Source organism: Bombyx mori, chromosome 25, assembly GCF_030269925.1.
Source record: "Bombyx mori chromosome 25, ASM3026992v2".
Lineage (NCBI taxonomy): Eukaryota > Metazoa > Arthropoda > Insecta > Lepidoptera > Bombycidae > Bombyx > Bombyx mori.
In genome coordinates, this window is record NC_085131.1 from 1,406,497 (window position 1) to 1,433,065 (window position 26,569).

At 38.4% G+C, this 26,569-nt stretch overlaps 1 protein-coding gene across 1 annotated transcript in view; it reads right to left on the reverse strand.

Moving 5' to 3' along the window:
• LOC101737806 (homeobox protein homothorax-like) overlaps positions 1–26,569 on the reverse strand; it is a gene marked incomplete at its 5' end in the record, with an annotated part of 369,054 nt that overhangs the window by 87,895 nt on the left and 254,590 nt on the right. The window contains 1 exon segment of the mRNA NM_001309564.1: positions 3,818–3,894. Coding sequence (NP_001296493.1) covers positions 3,818–3,894 — 77 coding nt within the window.

The following is a 26,569-nucleotide window of genomic DNA, read 5'->3' on the forward strand; positions in this document are numbered from 1 at the left end:
TAGGACCTCTTGTGAGTCCGCACTGGTAGGTACCACCATCATGCCTATTTCTGCAGAGAAGCAGTAATGCGGTTCGGTTTGAAAGGTGGGACAGCCGTTGTAACTATACTGAGACCTTAGAACTCATATCTTAAGTTAGGTGGTCGCATTTACGTTGTAGATGTCTATGGGCTTCGATAACCACTTATCACCACTCGTTCACCCTTCCAAGCTTTTTTTTTCGTAAATAAAGTCAGTAATTTTTTTTTGAAACATTATACTAAATAATAATATGTTATGATAAATATTCAGTCATCAACATGTGGAATGCGCTTAATTATCTAGCTAGCCATGTCCATTATCTGTAAAGATCACATTCTTAACATCAAATGAAAGCATGCTTAATAAACATTTAGACTGTATCCGGGTCAATAGTCTTATCCATTACAGAGCTTTCTTCCGTCATTCACGTCAATACGAGAGGTGTAATATTTCCCATAATGACACACCGCCCTGAGGTGCTATACGAATCATTAGCTCTGCCTTTCCAATTTCAATGCTAATCAACTTTGAAGGAATTCATTATTATCATTACAGTATTTTGTTTAGGGTGTTGTCTTAGTCAATATTCGATGCTACGCTATATTTGAGTTTTAAATCGCTTTGAGATATTTGAAAGTTGTTTGAGTTGTATTTACTAACGACGTAAGATTTTGGTGATGTTTTGCCTTAGTAGTAATAAGCTTAATGTAGGGATTATACGATAAGTTTCCGGGTATTCTAGGATTGCATACGTTGGGGCAAATGGTCATGGAAGGGCAATATGTATTATTAGAACATATTTATCTTGCTTATTATTTTTATACAGTGACTGCGATTTGATGTGTAACATTCACCCACATGTTGAAATTAAATTCGCGCGACCTATCCCACGTATGTAGATGGTAATGTGAAAAAACTCCTTACTTTTAAAATGACAACAAAAGTTAAAACTCAATCGAATGAACAACTTAAGAAGGAAAGTTCTCGAATAAACAAAGCAACGAACCCGCAAATTTTCGTGATTTTAAATTCCTGGGCGCGACCTGCTCAGATATGTATGTACGTTTTTAACTGGCCAAAAATCTTGAAAATCTTTAATCTACTCACTGATAGATAATAGTGCGACCAGAACATTATGTACATATTTTCAAATCGCTTTTACTCCAGTTAGACCAATAAAAGGCTAAGTTTTAAATTTGCCTAACTTTATTAAACATAACAAAATCCTATGAATTCTCGTTATGTTGATTACCGAGAGACGCAGTTAATATGAGTGGGTACTTCTTAAATTTGTATAATCATACCTTTGTATCCGAAGAGCACTTAAAATCTAAACGACATATTGTTCAGTCAGAGTAGTTCACCTTAAAACAATACACGTGTAAATATCTTTTAATTACGAATATAATTAAAATAACTGTTCTTGTAATATTTATACTACGATTTATGTCTTTAACGTGTATTTAGTGACGATTTGTTTTTTCTTATAATTTCTGTTTACTAATTGGATATTAATGTTAGCGTTTGGCCATATTTTAATATATTTATTGCGATGCACAACGACAGAACTTTATGAATTTTGAAGAACTCAAAACTGAATCTTTAATTAAAAATTAATTAAAAATAATTTAAATTGCCCTAATTTATTTATCTGCAAAGCTATGCATCTGTAGCTCACATCTCATACTACCACACTAACCTGTGAGTATTTAGTGGTATCATCAAACTGATTATTAAATAAACTCCATTAAAGATAGACAGTCAATAATTATAATATCGATACTTGAGTAGTTTTGTTATTATTTGACATCATTTTGTTTTAATAGTTACAATGTTTTCTTGGTGTTTTGTATTTAAGTACGTTTTAGGAATGCGATTACTCAGACAATTATATTCATTGTTATACTTGGATCCAAAGGAAATACTGACCGGCTTCGTTGAGACGTCAGATTAAAAATAGAAGTTTTTAATTTATTCAATGTCAGCTTTTCTGAACCTTCTTATGAAACTTCTTAAGGAAATGCTTGTCCTGAGACGCGTGGGTTCGTATAGAGGCGTTGTGACGACAGAGTCAAGGAGGTCAGCGGCATCTTATTTTATTGCCACGCATTGAAACTGATAATGGCGGGATAGGGTTGCGTAGACTTTTGAGACCACAAAAACATCATCTAGTAAAAATTCAGTTTACAATATGCTCAAGGTTAGCATGGTATGGACATGTGACGCGTAGAGAGAAGATGTATGTGACTAGATGTATGGAAATGGTAGTGCAAGGTAAAGGGGGAAGAGGTCGACCGAAGAAGACATGGATGGAGTGTGTGAATGACGGTATGAGAGAGAGAGGAGTGAGTGTTGAGATGACGGCTGATAGAAGAGAATGGAAGAGAAAAATTAGTTGTGCCGAGACCCCGACTAGTGGGATAAGGTGGTGAAAAAGAAAAAGAATATGCTCAAGTCAAAGGATTCAAGTGATAACCAAGTTACGGATGGAGATCGCGGTGTGTATCATGGGCTTAATTTTTTTTATTAATTGCCCTTGTAGGCAGACGAGGATACGGCCCGCATGGTGGAGAGTGTTACCGTCGCCCATAGACTTCAGCATTTTCAAATGAAATTTAGAAAAACGCCAATATATTATTTCGAACCTTAAGCAGGTATATTAAATTTGGTGCGTCTTCAATACGTTCAATCGTTCATCCTTTACCTCTTTATTGTATCGTGAGTTGATAAATTTCCAATGTATCCTTTGAAAATCTATATATTTAAATAAATGAATTGCTGTTAGTTAGTCTTGCTAAAACTCGAGAACGGCTGGACGGATTTGGCTAATTTTGGTTTTGAATTATTTGTGGAAGTCCAGAGAAGGTTTAAAAGGTAGATAAATATGAAAATGCTCGGAATTAAATAAAAATAGCAAATTTGTTTTCCCTTTGATGTGTCCCCCGTCGGACGGATTCCATTTGTTTGTTTTAAGTTTATATTATATAAAAGTTTAAGTCTTCTATTTATCGGTTGAGGAAGTCTGCCGGGTCAACTAGTACGTAAATAAAAATGTATGTTTAAAGATGTTAATTAGCGAAATGGCAGTGTCATTTTTATAGAATTTCACTCAAGCAACTAACTAATCGAAAACGGAATTTTCTACATAACGATATTTTAAAATTTTTTTTAACTCATTCTAGAAATTTCTGAACAATCTATAGACCAATTCGCTTATCGAGAAATCGCTTGCGACCAAACTCGCGAAATCGGACCAGTTTACAACCGACTTTTATAGATAACCGCGCGCATTATCATCTATATTTAACGCTGCGTTCACATCTCGAACTGTAAAACTATGTTTTTATTGTTATCTGTAGAACGTATACCAGACTTATTCAAATGTAAATACTGAGAGAAATGTACTGAGAGATTCAATTATTATTACATTATTCGTATGTATACCAATTGATAGGCAATGCACGAGAATCGTGTGGTGTAAAAACGAATTTAGAGATAATTTAATTTAAAAAAAGTAGCTGATAGTAAATAAATATTTGTATCTTCTTCAGTCTTATTGGTTCCGATATATCGGGTATATTATTTCCGAAGTTTTTAATACTGTTTTCCCTCCGTATTAGTTTTAATGATGACAATAAAGTTTGATATTTGGTTACATTAAGATTTCTTTGCTTCATTTTCATTTAGAGGTAGATAGCTTTTTATTCGTACATATTTTATGAAAATATTTTTTAAAAACCTATAAATTTGAACCCTTAGGAAGTAAAATTTGAACAACAAATTTGAAATGACTCACCAGTTATTTACTTGTAGTATTGTTAACCCTGTGTCCTGTGCTAATTGTTTCTTTTGGTCTTCAGAAGGGTACGGATGCTGAAACAATCAGATAAAATATATTACAAAAGTTTCTTAAACAAAAAAAAAGTAAGAAAGTAAACAGATAAATAAAGTTTTATTTTCTACTGGTGGTAGGACCTCTTGTGAGTCCGCGCGGGGAGGTACCACCGCCTTACCTATTTCTGCCGTGAAGCAGTAATGTGTTTCGGTCTGAAGGGTAGGGCAGCCGTTGTAACTATACTGAGATCTTAGAACTTATATCTCAAGTTGGAGGGCGCATTTACGTTGTAGTTGTCTATGGGCTCCAGTAACCACTTAACAACAGGTGGGCTGTGAGCGCGTCCACCCATCTAAGCAATAAATAAAAAGTTGTGACTAGGAAAATAGATATTTTTGTCAGCTCGTGTACCAGGGCAACATAACGTCGAGGCACGTACGTCCTAATGTTATTGGTTTTTGGCGTGCGCTTGGCCTCCGGAGACCTCCTTCACTTTATGTCAGGCTGGTACCTCGGCCGCAGGTAGCACGGTAAATTATTAACTTTTTTTTATCCGGGTTCGCGAATCCCCAGCTAATTCTTTTAAGGGTAGACCGAGACGCATAATTTTGTTTTGATTTGAATTATTATTTTATGTAGGAGTTTGTGTAGGATGTTTATTGTAACGAAATAAAATGATGCGTTTGACGATAAGTCAATTTGGTATGGTGAGACGGAAAAGTCTACACAATTACACTTATTTATTTGTGGCTACTTCATATTAGTTTTTGAAGTGAAAACTTCTTTAGAATCGTTGTGATTTCAAACCGGATGCAACGGCAAAAACTACAGGTAAGAGACACAAATACAAAAATGTGTAGGATGAAGCCAGCAAAGAATGAGACACAAATATACATACTATTTAATACAGCGCCATCTGTGAGATTTTTTAATACTAACGTGTGTATGAAAGCTCTTGTAGTGAATTTTAATTTAGGATTATACGTGAAATTAAAATATCAATTCACAGAGGGCGCTACCTTACAATTATTTACTAATGACAAAATTTTACATATACTTAAGACGTTTAGGATAATTGTATTTTAATTTTGGAAGGTTTCACTTCTACCACGTGTGAATTGCACACATTTTGTTTTTAAAATCAACTATTTTATGTATATACCTACATATACAATAAAGAATAAAAATCGCTTTACCGAAGGATACTCTCACGTATTGCACACAAGAAGATTTTTTGGATAATTTTGAAACCAAAACATCGTTCCAAGTATCAGATTGCTTACGAAGTTCCGAGATAAGGTGCGTCACACGTGGAAACTGATATGTTGTACATTATACACGCGAGGCGTTGACTAAGGCGCAGCGTAGACTATCAGGTGTCTTTGATGATCAGTATTTTCATCGTGCCAGAGATAAACGCTTAAATAGTTTTTAAAATTTTGATGATGTTAACTTTTTAACTTCTACTGTAGAAATCTATTGTATAAATGCAGAAATTTCTTTTAAATTATTATTTTTTATATGTTTCATGAATCGGTCTTCATACATTTGTAAACTGTTTATCTCTATGAAGAAAGCTTTGAAAGAGGTGTCCGAAATTGGCAAACTTCATATGATACTAAATGTACCCCGCGGTTTTGATCGCATTATTTCCAAATAGAAATCAGTTTGTGGTCCACAAATTGTAAGTCGATTTCACTGTCGTATTTATCAAAGCAGATATATCTGGAATTGTCCGGGTCATGTCATTTACCATAATATTATGTGTTAATCACTACATAGTATAAAACAAGGTCGCTTTCTCTGTCCCTATATATGTCTGTCCCTATGTATGCTTAAATCTTTAAAACTACGCAACGGATTTTGATGCGGTTTTTCTCAATAGATAGAGTGATTGAAGAGGAAGGTTTATATGTATAATAACATTAATTAAATAGCGGAGAAATCAATAATAAATTACAGTTTCTGAAGCGAAGTGAGGGCGGGTCGCTAGTTTAGGTTATAAATTATCATTGACATTAAGGTTTTCGTTCAGCCTATATATTACTTTTTCTTAATGCTTTTTTACACGTTCATAAAAAAAACTTACTTTTTCCAAAATAAAAAGAAAATCGATTGACAGAAGATAAAATTGTGTCTTTGCTTATTTATTTACTGATTGCTCAAAGCACAAACAAAATCGGCTTGGGATCTCGGTACGGGTACAATTTGACCCATTAGGCTGTTTCTGCCGCTGACCAAGCCTTTATCCCAGCGAAATTGAGACTTCTAGCTCATGACCGGAGCGCGGCGTTTACATCCATCGGCGGGCAGTTAAGATAATTTTCAAAAGGAATTAATCGGAAATCGAATGGCCTCATGTATACTAAAACACACATCAATTCATCCATAAACGTTCGCCGTCTCCGTTCCTATCAATCAAACACACAAAAACGCATAAGAAACGAGAAATCAAATACATTTTATCGATAATGCAATTCAGCTTTTTCGTTATCCGACGTGCGTTTTTTGCGACCTCCAAAAAGAGTTAAGTTTTATATATATATATCGAAAATTTATGAAGCTTATTAACGGCGTAGGCAAAAACACGAGAAACATCTTTGATTTTCTGTATAACGGGACCCGTCGTTGCGCTGTTTAGTTCATTTTTATTGAATGACAAAGGTATTTGACCGCCGCGCAAGACTCGACCCGTTTGTGGACTTTTTCTTCACAATATATACAGTTGCCTTTTACGAGAAGCGGTAAGCCAGATTAAAGAATTATCAATTCTTTCTTTATAACAATTTATTTTGTTATCTATACTAATATTTTAAAGCCGAAGAGTTTGTTTGTTTGAGCGCGCTAATCTCGGGAACTACTGATCCGATTTGAAAAATTATTTCAGTGTTAGATAGGGAATTTATCGAGGAAAGCTATAGCTCATATACCATCACGCTAAGACCAATACAAGCGGAGCACCAATAAAGAATGTTTCAAAATCGGGGTTATTTTTTCGTTTTGAGAGCTGCCGCTGCGTGCGCTGCAGAAACGGTTAAAGTTTTGCTAAAATAATGTATGACAGAATTGTTCCCCTTTAAAAGATCTAAAAAAAAGTCCGCGACAGTATATGTCTATATGTGAAGGTTGGCTCACTATAACGTTTTTTATGGTAACCAAATTTGTTCTAAAATAAAGCATTATTTGTGAACTATTCCACGTGGACGAAGTCGCGGGCAAAAGCTAGTTTTCACATTATTTTGGAATTACTCTAATATTGTTATGTAAATTTCGATAAAACTGCTTATCCTTCGCATTGCAGGTGGTCGTGAAGATACATCCACGAAAGGGATATTTATTTACAAGCAAAACGCGGTTTCCCTCACGGCGTATGCACGAGGGCGTCATAAACAGTATAGAGTTATCAAATTTCTCGAAAGCAATCCGGCTGCGATCGTCCGACCGCTGTAAATCTCGCGAGCGCATTAAAATCACGATTATATCCCTGTATAAGTTTGCGATAAATCGAGAATCGAAAAAGTAAATAGGGCTGTCGATCGTTATGTTCTCCTGGTACCGACAGACAAATGTTGGGAATGAATTAGCGTATCATTTAAAACTATTTTTGTGTTTAAATTAATTCAACTGGTCTCTAAAAAACATTACAAACTACGGGTCACTATTTACCACTATTACGCTAATTATTTTTGGGACTAGTTTTCTTAATCAATCACGTCACATAGCCTAAAATCACAGAGAATGGACATCTATCTATCTACGTCGTCAACCCTGCAAGAGGTGGGCCAAAAAAAAAAAAATCGAAAAATAAAACCGCGCGTATTTCGCAACTATAAATTTTGTTTCGCTTCACGGAGAAGGAACAATCTATTTGTTGGCACCTAAATCTATGGGGCGGCGGAATGAGAATATGTAAATAGTCGCGCTACGGCACCGCGGGAACGTTCGAACGGCTCGCCGGAAACTCTTGAATAATGTCTTGATTCTCATTGAGCTGAAGCCCTGAAGAAATCCGGATCGGAAACCTTCCTTTTTTTAATTTCACCAACGACTTATATCACTAAATGTTAAGGCAGTGCGTATTTTAACTACAATAACAATAGTCTATTGGATGAATATTAGTGTGGCGATTTAATCACAATATCTAATCCAGATTTAATAGTTTAACTTTTTTTTTTTTTTTTCTTAGATTGATGGACGAGCTCACAGCCCACCTGGTGTTAAGTGGTTACTGGAGCCCATAGACATCTACAACGTAAATGCCGCCAACCACCTTGAGATATGAATTCTAAGGTCTCAGTATAGTTACAACGGCTGCCACACCCTTCTAACCGAAACGCATTACTGCTTCACGGCAGAAATAGGCAGGGTGGTGGTACCTACCCGCGCGGACTCACAAGAGGTCCTACCACCAGTAAACGCATGCAAGCGCTTTATGCAAGCAGCGTAAAGATCCACTGTAACTCTTCTCTGTTTTTTTTACTCAATGATTAAACAATGATATATTCACAGTACCCGTTTTATAAAAACAAACGGTCCTCTACGGAACGGAACGAGACAAGTAATTTTTCATGTGACTTAAAGGAAAACAAGCCGATAAAATATTCATTCGTCGGTTCATGCAGGAACCGAAATTCCCTAATGATACACGTAAGGGAACATAATTCTAGCGACGAGAGCGCACCGCGACGTATTTCACGATATATATATTTTTTTCCCAGACTTCGGTGTTGCCATAACAATAATAATATATTCAAGGGCCTTGGTGATTTTCGTACGTGTCGTAAAAATAAAAATCATAGCCTCGTCTCGGAGGAGCTCCGGCTTCGCTCGCGGTGTACTGACGAAAGAGAATTTTAAAACATAGCGTTTCTGCTTTGGTAGTTTTTTTTTTGTTTTTCTTTACGTCTCTTATTACGACTTGGACTACAAATTGATAGCTGGTAATAACTAAATTAAATAATGAACGCTCAACTAATGCGATCGTACTGACGATTGAAATTTAGTATATTCTCTATGATTTTCGCGATTTGTGGACGCAATGAAAATGATTGAAGTCTTTAAAAAAAAACCAATACGACCATAACGACGATGATATTGCTCGGTAGACTGACGGTCCAAAATTAAATGTTGTTGTTCGGAACTTGTATACATGCAAGCTTATCTTGATAATGTCGTGAGTGACATACAGGCATCTGTCAAATATCTTGCGTTGTATGATGGCTACCCGCCACAGTAGTTATAATTGCGATGGAAAAGTCTTGAAAAATTTTCCGACCCTAGAATTCATATTAAGATAATTTCCATTAACGTTACAATCTCTTATAGGAAAATGGAAAACTTTTAGAAATAGAAGCCATAAATCGTCGATGTCCTATTAGGGACCATTTAAACGCGCACATTCAAACGAAGCCTCGTCATGTTTTAGTTTTGTAACTCCGAGCAGCATTCCACGGAGGGAGCGTGTGCTATGTGATGGATTAAATTTTTCGACTTCACGACACGACGCTCAGATTGAGCGTTAAATTATGCAAGACTTTTCGTGTGAATCGAAACAACAAAAAAAATACAAGCGTGTAAAATATTTTTAAGCTGGCTTCAGACGAACTAGTTCGTGGCTTCTCTGTATTAGGAATGACGTAATGCTTCGAAATTTATCTGCACGCTTCGGACGTAAGATTTAGAATCTCCGAACAATTCCTATTGTAGAAATAGTTTATGTCATTAGCTTTGTCGTCGCGCATTAGCAAAACAAACAATGGATACGCAAACAAACAACACAGAAAAAGCGAAACGGTTCGAATCGTCGTTTGATAATCTATATTGCATTAACACTAGCGACGCCGCAGCAGTTCTGTGAATAGTTTACGACAGCTGAAGCCGTTACAGGCTCCGCCGACCACAAATAGACGTCAAAAAACTAGGGTCTTCGAATATGGGGCCTTTATGTCGCACCGGGGACCCATAAAGGTACGAAGGTGGCCCTAACCCTATCGAGGAGATGTGGCCCAGTGATAGATGGCACTATCAGAGCCCTACGTGCAGTGTCCTTCCACTCGCGCCCTCGGAGACTTTTGTTTATTCATTTTGTACCTTGTTTATGTGTGAAAATGCGTTTGGGCCTAAAGGACGATAGGAAACAATACGACTCCGCTAAGGATACTCCCATATAACGACAAGTATACGAGGATCGTTGAATTGGACGACATCTTGAATAATAGATATTTTAATTTACATGTTTGCCACAAATTATAAAAAAACAATAAAAAAATTGTCAATAGATGCAATATTACCACACTATTTAGATGGGAATACATTAGCAAACGATACATTGTCTCAACACTTTGCTATATTAAAGCCCAAATGTTCACAGAATTACCAAGATCAATTTTACTTCGATAAATTTTAAACAAATCTTCGCAAACGAGTTAATTACTTGGACACCATTACGGCCTAGGTGAATTCGCTAGTTTAGTGACATTTAAAATTATCTCCGTTAGACATCTTTTATTTATACCCATTTCGTAATGAGTTGTGTGAGAAATAACAATTTTATGGGCAATTTAAGACAGCGCCATTCACAGAGCGCTGTTAAATTTCTGTGCACAAACTAAAGATTATCTTTTGCTTTTTGATTCTATTAAAAGCGGTGCAAAATGCTTACGATTTGTTCCGAGTTTTGAGGCGGGAAAAGTCAATTGCATGTTATTAAGCAAATGATTTTTTAAATCAATTTTCGTGTCGGGAGTGGTCCTTTGATATTCTGGAAATGTCGAAGGAAGGTATACCGGTGACCAAACTACACAGAGAACGGCTTCGGGTTAATAGAACGACACCTGTCAATTTTCGAGATCCACATTTCGTTTTTTTTTTTACGAGCAGGACACGTTTGGATGGCGAAATAAAGAATTCAAATGCCCAATCCTGGAATACCGCGACAGGATACCGGTTTTAATTATGCAAGCCTATAATAGGCAGGGCAAGTTTTCAACGAATGAAATAGTTTTTTCCCTTTTTTTTTGTAGTTTTGCGAGTGCCGCAATTGATTCCTAAATGGATTTAGATTTTTAACTGTAAATTTGAGGTCGAAACGATTTGGATTCGACTAAATTGACATTCGTAAGAATAATTGAGTGAACTAACTCAATTGAACATGTGTTAAATTGAATCGATGGTGAATGTGCTGGTTAAAAGAACGATTTTAATTGATATACGATACAAAATCGTACGTAATGCTTTGAAATTTCGATACGCAACTGAAAATGGTTGTTGTGAATTGAGTGAATTGACCAATACGGACAATGGCTGTGAGACGGTAAATGGCGTCGATACTAATCTGCGAAGCCGGAACAGCCGCTGCTGACGGCTTCGGAAGCCGCAACTGGGCTAGGAAATGAGATACGCGCAACTCCTGGCGTCTCTGTTAGCCTGGTACCTGTCGCGCTCGCATTGTGTCTATTTTGATTGAATCGGGACCTGAGTGACGGGCGAGACTGTTTAACCAACTGCCCACTCGGTTACAATGCCATTGTCTAATGAAATAGGTCGAACCAGTTTAGAATCGGCAACAAATGGCATTTACATTGATAGTGAAATTTTGTGTTTTATTTACGTATGTAAGTATGTTAAGTATGCTGTTTCCTAGTTGAGTTTGGGCACAACATTTTAATCTACGGCTGAGAGAGGAGAATGGAATAGAAAAATTTCCTGTGCCGACCCCACCTAGGGACAAGATGGAGACAAAAAAGATTTTACTGTACATTTTATTTTGTTTAATCGCCCCTACGCAACCAATCAGTGGTTGCTATGACCTTTTAAACTCAAATAGGAAAAAAAGGTTTAGGTTTGTAACATCTCCCGTGCCCATTCACAGCCTCCCATCATTACGAGCACAAGACGTTCTCATCGTATACAGTGCGATGCTTATATGCTTTTTGCATACAAAACTTGTGTTGTGCGGGAACTGAGATGTGATAAACAACTGTCGATGCCGACAGTGGAAGCCGACGCGACCGGGGCCGGCAACTTTAAAGAATATCCAATGTATGTTAAATTTATGTAAAGGAGACAATATTCATGAGATCCGCGCGGATGCTGCGCGAACGAAACTAAGGGATGGCAAGGGGCTTATTTTACTATTGCTTTCATTAATTATATCCGTTATTATCGTTTGATTTCTTCTTATACATTTTTTATTTTAGTTCTTGAGAGTATTAATATTTTTTTGTCTGAAATTGAACGAATTAAATTTAGTAGTTCCTCATTTAATTTTACGTATCCATCCGTTTCTGTGTATTGAGCGATACGTCCAGTAAAGCAAGGCCCTGCATCGCGTCAATGCCTTTATTTGCATACGATACACAGCAATAAATAACTGTGCAGCGACTGACAAAAAACGAGGGGTTTGTCAGAAACCAGGGCATTGTGCTTCCGTCAACCGTAAGGACCGGCTGTGGGGGCTTAGACAACCAGAGGAGAGCTTAGAAAAAACAAAGCCGCCAAAAATATCGACTGCAAAGAACAATAATTTATCCTCTTTGAAGCGTTCTTCTTCAAAACTTCATTTTACTTGATGAACGAACGTAAAAAGCCGGTCCCGACTGAAGCATTTAAATCGAATTCGAAACAACGATAAATTATTCAGTCGTATATTATAAAAAAGCGTACAAATAAAATTAAAACTGAAAATGATTCCGTCCGTAACGGATCGGTGAATAAATTAAAATCGTGTCGCGTATTGATTAGCGCCGCGAGCGAATAAATAATAACAACCGATGCACTTCGAACGAGCGAACGAATGAGCGAACGAGTGAACGAACGATCTCGCATTAACCGGTCCATTCGTTTTAGAGCGGCGCTCGAGGGTTAAGTGTTAAAACATTCATTAAAACTATATTGTCGAATTTTAACGAGTTCCTTTCGTTCGTTTTGAAATCGGTCATTTGAATTGACGAACAACTAATGCGAGTGCGGTTGCGAATCTCAAATCAATCGTGATATAACATCCAAAATGTATTGCATCGCTGTTGTCACACTGCGGCCCTGGTTTATCGCGTAAGCACACGTTATCGCGACTCCGTCTGACAAATTCAGCATTGAACACACATCGACGTGGCGTAAATCATTTCACGTGAATTATAAGCGTGAAGCTGTAATGTCAGAGGAAGGACCACTGTCGCAGTTCACGGGACGCCCGTCTGTTTTATGTGACGACTGTTTGTTTATTTGCACGTTTTAGATTTATTATTTATGGCTTTTGGAATGGCGGTGTCGCGGCTTGTTGTGTCGTATTGTCTGCTTACGGTCATTTTCGAATAATGAAAAGAACTTTCTCACCATGTCTGTTGTATTAATATTTAAGTTAGAATGAAATATTGTAAAGTTAAAGACGCATCGTGGAAGATAGTTAGCATACTGTGTATGAGAATCTCACAAGAGCTCATGTTGAATAGTTATGTGTGAACTTAGTCAAAGAAAACTTACTTTAGGCTAAGTCGTTGTCCTTCAGACTTTGAAATCTCAAAATGGGTTGCGGAATTTACTTTGTTGATGTCCATGGACTCTAGTAATCACTTAACATCAAGCTCGTGCCCATTTCTATTACTTTAAAATAATAAACTAGAAAAAAAATTACAAGAAAAACTCTGTATCAATAACACACAAATGTACCAGGATTACATAAACACGAACAAGTAAGGGAGCTCCTATCTCAAGGAACGGGCGCGGTGTCACGTAAATATTTGAACTGCTCGACCCTATGTTTGCCTGGTAGCTGAACGCGGGTACACCTCACATTACTGCCGCCCTAGTAAATATGACGATGATGGTGCCACCGTGCTTAAAGAGAAATATATAAAGTTAAAAATAAAAAATAGAATTTTATGTCAGTGTTCTTAGTGCGAGTTTGAGTTGACTGAAAGTTAACTCAAAGTTGTATGTAGTTGGAACGAAGCGCCCCTAGCGGCAAACTTAGGCAAACGTTCCAACTCCATACAAATTTGAGTTAACTTTTACGCTATAGAGAACGTTAAAAAACTCGCACTGTTATATAAATACTGTTGTTACATATAATACATACTTGGGTGTTTCTATTGCATTGAAGAATCCTTTAAGATTGCCAGCGAATTACCTAATATTACAGATTTTATACATACATATATAGATGTATATTTGTTCGTCGCAAATGTACCGGGCGTCAAATACAAAGTTATAATGGAACACCACCACGCCATTGCCGTGTTGTCCGGCCCATGGGCAGAACCGCGCCCCTGCACGTGACCTTTGACCTTTAATGAGATGTACTTCTTATAAAGCGACCAAGGGATCCATGTTAGGGGCGCATGTATTGAACGTAAATCCGCATGAGTAGGTACTACTCCGTCACCTATGCGTTTCGATTTGAAGCTAAGGAAGGTGATTAGGCAATAAACTAAAGACTGCGATGCGATATGTCATGGCTAGTGACGTTATCTATGCACTACTGTAACATCAGTTGAACCCATTGTCCCAATATCTATACATTAATACGTGAAGCAAAAACTTTGTATCCCTTTTTACGAAAATTGCGCGGACGGAGGAGTATGAAATTTTCCACACTTATAGAGAATATAGAGAAGAAGTGCACAATGCCAATATTTTTTTAAAATAATGCATAAAAAATACATTAAATCAATAAAAAAAACATTACACACACTACCATGTATTTGACACACACGCGAATGCATACTATTTGTTTATAGTCAAACTTTTCTTATTGCTTATAGTCTGTGGTCAAATTGACAATAGATTAAAATTTGTCTTTATTAATATAATTTGTCTAAAGTGTAGTCTTTGCGGAATCTGTGATTAAAGAAGTATAGGTACCTAATAGTCTTTGAAAATAGAATCATAATCGTGTATAAACTTATAATTTCACTACTAGTTAATAAAAAGTCGTTAGATTAATCAAACTTAGATATAGTTTCTCTCGCTCCAATCTATCGAATTAAACAAAGAGCTAAGTAAGAGAATGCAATCACTTAATCCATATACGACGGACCTTCCTCCATGCCTCCAACGACAACTAATAAATCAGTCTTCGGAAAATACAGCTTCGGCGTCCTCTGAATCCTTGAGAACGTCCAAGAAGATAAGGTCACAGAATGTACGTCTATGTCTAGTTGAATATTAATGTCTGAAACTCGGACCGAGAGAATTGTAATAATTAAAAACGTCTGCAAAAACATCCTTATAATCCAATCCTTATACCTGAAACATTTTCTCTATTGATTCCGTTTACCGTCAGTTTAGTGAATGCGCAATAATATTCGATATATTTACAATAAATAATAATAAAATAGTTGTTTAATTTTTTTTCTCTAATATTCTTGAAAAACATTCTGCAATACCAATTATACTCGCAATTATTTACGTTTTATGATTCTTTTAATTATTTTAAACTGACTATTTTTTATTTCAGCATTAGTTAATACCAACACAAAAAAGCAAAAGGGAACTTCGGTCTCTCTTTCTAAATGTTGACATTTTTAAAATAATATGTCAATACCACATGTACATAAGCGCTTCAAAAAAGTTACAAATCAGAAGTATCTTTCTGTGAAACGTTATTATTTTTTCCTTGTAAGTCATAAATGATAATATATTTATTGTACATTCAAGGTTTAATTAATCATTTTAGAGCTCAATTAATGAAATGATGCATTATGAAGCCGCGCTGTATACAATACAAGCTATTAATGTGAACTGTACGCTTTGATTGGCGCGTCACTGTTTTACATACAAAAACATTAACCGGCCAGGAATATAACATAAACCTTAATTATTATAATTAAACGTCCGAACGAGAACCCATTCGGGTAATTACATAGAAAAACAAAAGTAGAAATTAGAAAACAATTGTTGTACAAAAGGCGGCCCGTGAATGGCTCCGGTCCGCTCCGCAATTACAGAGCACGAGCCTAAAACGAGACCAAATATATATTTTTTTCTAATACCTTCCCACGCGCGATGCTCGCATGTAATTACAGGCTTTAGCTCATAATAACACATCGCTTCAATAAAATAGTATATCATTCAGTTATTTCCCGCGCACGGCTTGATTAGCGCGGCCATATTGTGGGCGGGAACACCCCGAGGCGACATGATCTCCGATTCCGTTTTCAAAAATAACACTAATCGGCGACACGAGCACGCGCGGACTCCTCCGAACGTGTGTTTTTCGAATTTCGAACGAACCGAACGTCCTTACCGTTATTACTGAGGGATTTGACTACTGTCATCCGGTGACAGTTGTGATTGACGTTTCTAAATACCCCGATTCAAGTGCGAGCTTGTTACGCGCCGAACGGAATGTTTTTATTAAGGCGGAGGGCTTTTGATGTCACAAGGCTGCCTGCCGTACCTGCTACACCGGTATTTACGTACGGACGACACGAAAAAATGCTTCCTTGTGTGCATATTATCTTATTTGGAGACGTTTAAGACCGAAAATAGTCTTGCCGAGCCCTAATTCATCAACGTCCGCGTTTATTGAAACAAGACGTTATTTCCGTAAATGGAAATTAATATTCAAGTTCCGCGTCGATTCGTTGCGGTTTCGGCAATGGTAGATGAGTGCATATTGAAACGTCAACGACTCCTTTCTTTTGATCCTCATTCCCGGGCGGCCGGCGGCGTCCTCGCTGTCAGCAGCCGACGGTCAGACCGGAGGAACGCGGAAACGTTTCCAGCGGATACGTGCAAATTGAAAATCTCATTTTTAAGTGGTCACTTTCTATAGTCCAGCCGGCCAGAGGGATGTTTTTTTCCGAGTCAAAAAAACAGTGTCTGACGTGTGGATTTTAAATTAAAGATTCCCTTGATTTGCTGGAAAACCGAATGTTTCCTCGTATTTTCATTGATTTCGTTTATTATCGGATTCGTTGTAAGAAAATTGGTACAGCATGCAGCCGTACGCGCGATGGTCGGTTCCCAACAGCACGCATCTCCGGAAGCGACCCGAAAAGTTTAATCTTTGAACTGAACGTAATCATTCATTCATATTCATAGTGGAAACTGGCGAGGCTTTCACGAAAACAGTTCCTCTAGGAACAAGACGAGATGCATGAATATTAACGGCGCGCCGGCTTACAGAGCGCGGTGCACGCCGCCGGTGGAGACGCGCCTCAACTTGTGCCGACCGTTCTGAAATTTGACATTTTGACAGCTCTCCCGACGTCGCTGTTATCCCCCCACTCCCCCTTCACACTAGCTCCCCCCAACCCGTCTCCCTCCCCCAATAATAACATTACGTATATGAGATTCCTGTTTCAGCTCCGTCTGACTCCTGATATGAATTGTTAATGCATCGGTAATTGATATTATAATTTTGATGGACCATTTTGTTGTAATGGCGGCGGCTTTTAGTCTAAGAGCATGTTGCTCATAGTGTCATGCGATACGGTCTGTGTACGGGATTGTTATGGGGTGGGCTTTGTTTATGGGGCGGTTACGTTTTATTGCGTGTTACTTAATAACTTTATGGCAGGTAGCCCAGTTTGCGTTCTCTTTTTTGACCAAAACTAATGCTAATTTTTGACCACACAGCGACAAATGTCGTTCGTAAAATTGCTTAAGTGACCGTTTATTTTGTGGGCTATTCTTTGGACATTTGAAAGCGTTCCCGTTCAAGTAATACTGAATGACTGTGTCCAATCGTTCGACAATACGCGTTAAGCGGGCATCGAGTTGACGCGTCCTCGTTGACTCTAAAGACATTGTCAATATCGACCGCCAATGTATGGAAACACGTTCGAAATAATCGGACGTGGCTAAAACAGATGCTGACTAATCACTGTCTGGTCTAGATGTGGAATAAAGCGACGAGACAAAGTCAGCGACAAGGCTGTCAATCCTCGTTTGGGCGACTTCTGTTTGTGAAAAGAAAAGGTTAAAAACTGTGGTTGTAGCGGGAAATGAGTCGCCAGAGTTTTGAGGGGAGATCCAGTGCAATCTACGACATATCTATTGACTCAAAATTAGCGATACTAAGCAATAAAAAATATATTTTATCGCCTTTGAAGATTTTTCTTCAAAACCATTGGCAGAATTATTGGTAAGTACACTTTAGTTACTACTTAAGTAGTATTTTCTTCAGGTTACGCGAATCGTAGACATAATTAACGGTAGTTTTACGGAAACGTCGGAAATAATGTAATTTGACAGTAAAAAAAATAGGAAATTAAACCGAAAAATTAATTTGCCAATGCACTTTTTTTTTATCCCTACCTATGCTGATAGCCTTGGGAGGCTATTTCAGCTTCACCCTAACGTGTGTAGGTGAGCTCACGGGACTCAAACCGGAGAGGTGCTAACACTGACCCTAGCAAGAGCAGTGCTTCGCAGAATCTACCACCGGATCGCAAACGCGACCCACTGAGAAGATCCAGCGAGAAACTCAGTGGGCTGTGTCTATGGTTTAATTCGCTCGTCGAGCTCTTCGTCGCAAGCGACGGGTTCGACGAAGACGGTGACCGGTGCTTGTGGTGCCTAAAAGCACCGTTAATGGATGCACTTTCTTGTGACGGTGTGTTGAACGATTGCAGCTCTGCTTGACTCTAAGTATTTACCAAATTGCATTAACAAAATAAAAATAAAAATGCTTATTAAAACGGTCGTGTTCGTTTCCAGCGAAGGGAGAACAGTTCGAAGTGCATCGCGGTTTATTCGTGTCGAGATAGCACTCGGCGCGTAAACATCAAATTTTATTGCGGTCCGCCGATTCGCACCGGACGAGGGCTTTTTTTTTTCAACTGCACACTGTATCATTTCGGGATTTCAACTTATATTTTTGTTGTTAACTGGATTTAATTATTGTCGGTGTACTCTCTAAATAAAATACATCGTATTTTGTATTCTTGAGGCTTTTTTTTTTTCATAACTCTAGAAAACGAACGGTAGAATTGTTCGTTGCTTTTAAGTTACCTTTTTATTTATTGGTTAGATGGGTGGACGAGCTCACAGACCACCTGGTGTTAAGTGGTTACTGGAGCTCATTGTTTTTTTTTTTTTTTATAACAATCACGCCACCTTAACTGGTCCCGTTATAAGTTCGTTTGTGTTACAGGTACCAGATAACGGAAATAAATATAAAATTTTTATTATACACATATATATATTTAATATACATCCATAACCCTGGAAAAGACATTTATATTTATCATACAAATATCTTCCCTTGGCGGGATTCGAACCCTCGACCCCCTTGAGTAGTGACCATGTCACTTACCACTACACCAGACGGCCGTTAAAACGTAAATGTGCCACCCACCCTAAGATATCAGTTCTAAGGTCTGAGTATAGTAACAGCGGCTGCCCCGCCCTTCAAACCGAAACGTATTTCTGCTTCACGGCAGAAATTGGCGGAGTGGTGGTACCTACACGCGCGGACTCACAAGAGGTCCGACCACCAGTGAAATACCCGGAAAACAGCATAGCAAATCTGCCCGAGTCTGTCTGAGATGATGTTATTTGTATTTCGCTTTTATACATAATATACAGATTAGAATACTGTACATAGCTGCGATCAACAAACAAAATTCACGTTTTTCTTGATGTTAAACAAAACTCAAACTTTCTTTCCAGCCTTCAGAGTTTGCCGAGCTGTCACATCAGAGCGCGAGCTACCAGGCGAGCAGAAATCGACAAGAATTTACATCAAAGCTTTGTATCAAACGTCTACGTACAAAGGTGGATGTAACAAAGCGTGGCCCGGAGCGATCGTAAGAAACGCGCCCAATCAAACGGGCCAGCTTCCATTTCACTTTGTACGTCGTTACTTTGAAGTTCCTACGTTGTTATGATGCCCTGGTACTTTGACGCGAGTTGCATGTGATTTCTAAGGATATACATATAATATCCTTTAGGTGTCTATTTGTCTTTCCTTACGTCAAGTAAAGGTGGAATTTAGCTTGATTTTACTGAAGAAATTCTTAGAAACGCAGGTACAAAGCGCTGTATTTCAAAGATTTCTCGTAGGTACTTGTCATTTGTCTCAAATACTGACTGAAACATGAAGTTCGTATTTTTATACGAAACACACTTGTGACATACGTCTGGGGGGAATCTTCGCAATGCGGCAAGTTTAATTTGACCACTCCGTCGACGAACCAACTAATCCATTGACACAGCCCACTGAGTTTCACTGCGGATCTTCTCAGTGGGTCGCGATTTCGATCCGGTGGTAGATTCTGCGAGGCACTGCACTTGCTAGGGCTGGTGATAGCAAATTCTCTCAGGTTGAGCCCGTGACCTCACCTACCCGTCTGGGCATAGCTGGAAGGCTAGTCTACCAGCGTATAGGTAGCAAAAAAAGACCATTTCACCATCGGAGTTAATAATGTTCGGCGCCGGAGAACAAAACATCGAAAAACGCAAAGCAAAGACATCCCAACCTTTAGAAAGATAAAGTGCTTTATTGAACCGTCTCATATTCCGTTACTATAGTGTGAATGATAACAACAATGAGTTGGGAGTACATAAAGAGATGTACACACGAGTCGGAACTCACAACTATATTTACAATGTACTTTCGTACGTCGAGACTTTCCAAGTTAAAAGCGGAACGCGATTTTCTTGTTCGTCATTTTTGAGCTCTAAGGTTTAGATGAGGTTTAAGAGAGGAGCATTCCTTTTTTATATAATAGTAACCAGTGGTTCTAACACCCGATACTACCTTAAGTTGGAATATCTCTGAAATAACACCATCGTCCTCACCCCTAACAATGTTATTACAATGTTAATGCACGTATAATCGCGATTTAAATTTGGATACATTTTGAGAGTTTTTATGAAATAATTTGTGTTTATCAGTGTACGCAAGTCTGGTTGTAAGCATGAAGCGTCTAGTTTTTTATGTCGACTGCAAAAAAAAACTATTGTTTGGTTTGTAATGATGGTTTTGTAATACGAAAACATTACAAATGGCATACAAAATAGGGATTATGTGTCACTAATATCATTTAAATTTAACATTATTGAAGATAAAATGACATGAGTGACAGTTACGAAGGAACGAGACGGATGAGTGACATTAAGCTGGTGGTAGGACTTCTTGTGAGTCCGCGCGGGTAGGTACCACCGCCTTGCCTATATCTGCTCTGAAGCAGTAATACGTTTCGGTTTGAATGGTGGGACAGCCGTTGTAACTATACTGAGACCTTAGAACTTAAATCTCAAGGTGGGTGGCGCATTTACGTTGTAGATGCCTTTGGGCTCCAGTAACCACTTAACACCAGGTGGACTGTGAGCTCGTTCACCCATCTCCCATCATCGCCCACACATTTGAGTGATTAAAAAACTATTCTTGTTTACTTTAGGGTAGTATTTATTTTTCTTCTACCCGCTGCCGCTCGTGCATTGAGGCAGACCCTTCTCATTGTGCCGTTTCCCGATAACCCTGTCGGCGGCGTGACGGAGTGGTGCGGTTATCGCGACCATTGTCCTCGCTCATTGTACGCGCCCCGACGCGACGTCTTCATACCGCTGGGGTCTGCGCTGGGACCTCTACTAACGATTGTAATGCGCGTTACAATTGTTTGTCTCTTTTGATTACTATCTGATCGTTAAATAAATAGTTTAGGAATATTTGTTACTTTGTCACGAATTAGTATGGAAATACACACACTGGCGGTAGGACGTCTTGTGAGTCCGCACGAGTAGGTACCATCACCCTCCTATGTCTGCCGTGAAGCAGTAATGCGTTTCGGTTTGAAGGATGGGGCAGTCGTTGTACTGTAAAAACTGAGACCTAAGAACTCATGTATCAAGTAAATTAAGCTATACCTACCAAAAATTTCAATCGATTATTCAATTGATATAATGAACTGGAATTCCAATAATGCATTTTTTTATTGCTTATGTGGGTAGACGAGCTCACGGCCCATCTGGTGTTAAATGGGTACCGAAGCCCATAGACATCTACAACGAAAATACCGCGACCCACCTTGAGATATGAGTTCTAAGGTCTCAAATATAGTTACGACGGCTGCCCCACTCTTTAAACCGAAACGCATTACTGCTTCGCGGCAGAAATAGGGAGGGTACCCGCGCGGACTCACAAGAGGTCCTACCACCAGTAATACAATCTAATGCCGCTACATATGGTCCTTCGATCCAAATAAGAATCAGCAATGGTCCATATGGAAACTTAGGACGATAGAAATCGATTGATAAACACCCTACAAAAAGCTTACAAATTTTGTGCGAACCAAACATGGGCCCCCGGAAGAGGACTCCAACAAAAATAACCCTATCACGAAATAAAAAGCTGCCTCTGGCGGGAAGCTGCACCTGGGCGCCGAAGGCCCCGTCTTGGCAGCTATCCCGCAATTATTTAAAGTGTTAAGTTTAAACAGGGTGGTGCATTATGAAAATGGCTTCAGGAGGCCTCCCCCACCCCGAGCGCCCGGGGCTAAGTAATTGTTTCATGAGCTTCGAAGCTATACAGTGTTTGAGTTTAAAAGTTGAGGTAATCATTCGGATGTTGATATCAAGAAACGTTATTCGGAGAAGCCATCTCTTATTTCTTGAGAGGAGCGTTCTGACATGAAATGTGTGGACGCGGCTAACAGAATTTGTAATAGACACCACTATTCATGTTAAGGCTGAAATCAAACCCGCAAAATTATAATTTACATAATTACTGGTGGTAGGACCTCTTGTGAGTCCGCGCGGGTAGGTACCACCACCCTGCCTGTTTCTGCCGTGAAGCAGTAATGCGTTTCGGTTTGAAGGGTGGGGCAGCCGTTGTAACTATACTGAGACCTTAGAACTTAAATCTTGAGGTGGGTGGCGCGTTTACGTTGTAGGTGTCTATGGGCTCCAGTAACCACTTAACATCAGGTGGGCTGTGAGCTCGTCCACTCATCTAAGCAATAAAAAAAAGGCTTAAGACTGTGAGATATCTTCAGTCAATCGGAATAAAGGTTATTTCACTCTACAAATGAAGAATCCATTACTTTGCAGTGGAAATTAGGGCAGGTTTAATCGGTGACCGTTTCCAATTCATGTTTAGTGCTTCCAGAAACGCGCTACAATCAAAATGACTTCATATCTATAGTAGAATAAATACACCATCATTTATGTTATCGGTTTAACATAATACCTCCAATATCTTTGGTTTTTGGGACACAAAATAATACAGCATCAAAATGTACGTATGAATTTTCCTCGGAGGCTGCCGTGACAGGATTGGCGGTCCGCCAGACATGTGTCTACGATTTGATTGGGCAGCCTCTCTTGGGCGGATTGCATTGAACGATATTCGCTCCGACCGATATTAAAATACACCTTATTGTTATGAAATATCGTATTGAATTTATCCTCATTTGATGTACGGCGCTGACTCTCATACCAAGTCCGGACCTGCAAGACCTAAGCGCTCTCAAAAAAGAATCATTGGGGTTTCCTTGTAAAGCTCTACGGCGAAAAAACTAAAGCTTAATATGTAAGGGCGGAGAAACTAGACTATACCATTGATGGTTTGAATCCCATACCAACAATTCTGGATACATAAATGTGGCTTGAACTAGGAAATTGTTGATCGCGAGTTTTGATATAGCTACTGAACGAACTATGTAGAATTACTACTACATAGTATAAAACAAAGTCGCTTTCTCTGTCCCTATATCTGTCTGTCCCTATGTATGCTTAAATCTTTAAAACTACGCAACGGATTTTGATGCGGTTTTTTTTTAATAGATAGAGTGATTGAAGAGGAAGGTTTATATGTATAATAACATTCATTAAATAGTATAGAAATCAATAATAAATTACAGTTTCCGAAGCGAAGCGAGGGCGGATCGCTGGTTAAATAATATTGAAAAGATTTAAATTTTGGGTTACAGCGTGCAGCAGAAAAAATCCATTTTTTGTTTTTTTTTTATTGCTTAGATGGGTGGACGAGCTCACAGCCCACCTGGTGTTAAGTGGTTACTGGAGCCCATGGACATCTACAACGTAAATGCGCCACCCGCCTCGAAACCATTTCACCCATCTGAAAACTGTTTTAGAATCTTCATCACCATTTTCGATTCTTCGTCAGTTAAGCGCCATCAATATATATTAAGCTTTTCGTACTCGAAAGAAAGTTCAAGTTGACTAAAATTTCTTGTAGCGCAAGCATTTTGAGAGTGCATTTAGACTAAGTGAAGTTGCTAGGATAATTCAGTCTGTCTAGACCGAAGCGCGCCCGAGTTTTAAAGCTTCGCCTGAAATATGGGGATGAGGCGACTAAGTGGATAGACTCGTGCCGCGGAGATTACTCCAGAAATGACTATGTATGTAGTTGTATTTTTAATTTTAAACTTTAATAATGAAGATTATGTATTATTAAGACAGGTATACGAATTCTCGACTCTCTCTGATGCTGTAGAAAATACATTGGTGTAACAGTTATCTTACTCTTCAAGTGGGAAAACAAAGCTTCGTGCTTCTAGAAATATCCATATATATATATATCGACTGCAACTAGTGAAAACGGAATCTCAATCCAAACAATTCAGTTTACATTGTGAGGCCAACACTATTTACAAAAAAAAAGTCTTTTATGTTAAATAAATAACGTGACGTATAAACACGTGGGTCCCAATTAGGTACCTTGTTAGTAAAAAGATTCTAATGGCATATTATCTCGTTTGTAATTATACTTTTTTCATAAGGTAAGTCGTTCGTCTTGTGAGTCTATTTCCGCCTTGAAGCAGTAATGAGTTTTGGTTTGAAGAGTGGGGCAGCCGTTGTAACTATACTGACACCTTAGAACTTATATCTCAAGGTGGGTGGCGCATTTACGTCCCAGGTCGCACGAGCGTAACGAGTGAATCAATCATAGAATCCTTCGCTTGCTCGGGACTCAAAATCAGCACTCCAAAACAAAAAACAACTTTACTCTCTTGATGTACAAATAACTATTCGTGGCTTTGCGCCGCCATAGCAAACTAAATATTACCGTTTATTTAAGCCGAAATCGGTCGCGTTGCTTTAACTTAACGAATGGCTTGCTTAATGAACACACAAAAGGCATACGTTCCTATTATTAAATAAACAGACACGCTCAGTCAATAACATTGACTTGCAAACATTCAAAAACGCGTTTTATAATTCAAATGAATTGAAACCGTAAAATCACATTTGGTAAGCAACAGCGCAATTACACTAATCCTTATATACGTATATTTGCATAAATATACAACGGACGAAGCAAGGAAATCCCCTAGTATTATCGTCGATACTCGAGGGTAGTCCGTAGGTACCAGGCGTCCATAAGCGCGGGGTGGTCAGCATGTCTAATCGCGCGAGAGGCGTTATCTGGCCCGGGTTAATCGGCCGGCGGGCTCTGATTAACTAAGCTCTTCCCGTATCTACGCTCCTGGTACCCGAAATTATGTAGGCACGACTTGTTTCGACCCTACGGACCCTTCAGGCGAAATGCGATAGCCCACGTCGAGTTGGTTGGTCACTGGAAATTATTATAATCTCGGTATGCTTGTGAGTCAATTAATTATTCATCCGTTTTATCGGCCGTTTGCTTTCTTAGTTTCACTATTTTTACGTATTTATTGAATTCAGCTTTTATTTTCAATTATTTTGCTACATTGGAACTTCACCCGGAATATCTGGGGTTAAGATTCTTAATACACAAGTCTTTGGAGGAGACCTTTACCTAAGCCGGAATTTCTTGTTAATTTATATATATTTTAATAGGTACACGCACTTATATTACTAACATAATTTAAGCTAACTTGCTAACAAAAGTCATATTTGTTATTTAATGTAATATTATTATAATCCACCTGGATTATAATATTACAGGTGGATTATAATATTACATTAAATAACAAATATGACTTGTGATTGATGATTTGATTTTAGATTGTAAAATAAGAAATAAAAAGGCTTATCTATACTAATATATAAATCTACAATGGTTTTTACGGATGTTCCGTTATAACTACTGAACCATGCATCCGATTGACTTGAAACTTGGTATCCATTTAGAAAATACATGTACTTAATGGATAGACTAATGTTTATATGAGTGTTGGACTCCCTAATAATATTGACAATAAATAATAATGTGAATTTTAAATGCCCAGCGAGTACGGCTAGTTATTATTATTATTGAATTCAGCTGCCACCTAAATAGCATTCGACTATAAAAAAATTACAATCCACATTTATATCTAGTATAATACAATTATAATCGTTTCACATTTATAACATCTGTACATAAAATACATTAGAAATAAACACGGACCGCTATATGTATCGAAGCGAGCCGGCTGAAAAACATCGTAAGCCCGCATAACGGGACCCGCTGAGCCGGCAACTAAATTGTTTAAGCACACATGCGAAATAAATGAGTAATGGTTCTAAAACACGAAAATTAAACGTCAAAATACCAGGTTAGCATAAACACGGAGAGCTGTCGGCCCTGGCACATGACCGATAATTCATAGGCACGGAGCGGGATGCAAATGTGCGCATTATCAGCGGGCCGCACCCGCCAACGTTTGTGTATGCTAATCATTCGGTTATTAAAATTAAATAAATATACCTTCGCTCGATTTACCGGCGTTCGGGTCTACGAGAGCTACCGCGTCAATCGTGAATAATTCAACCCAAGACTCCCAGATAGATATTATTAATACGCTTTTATTAGCTTCAGACGTGTGTATGTTT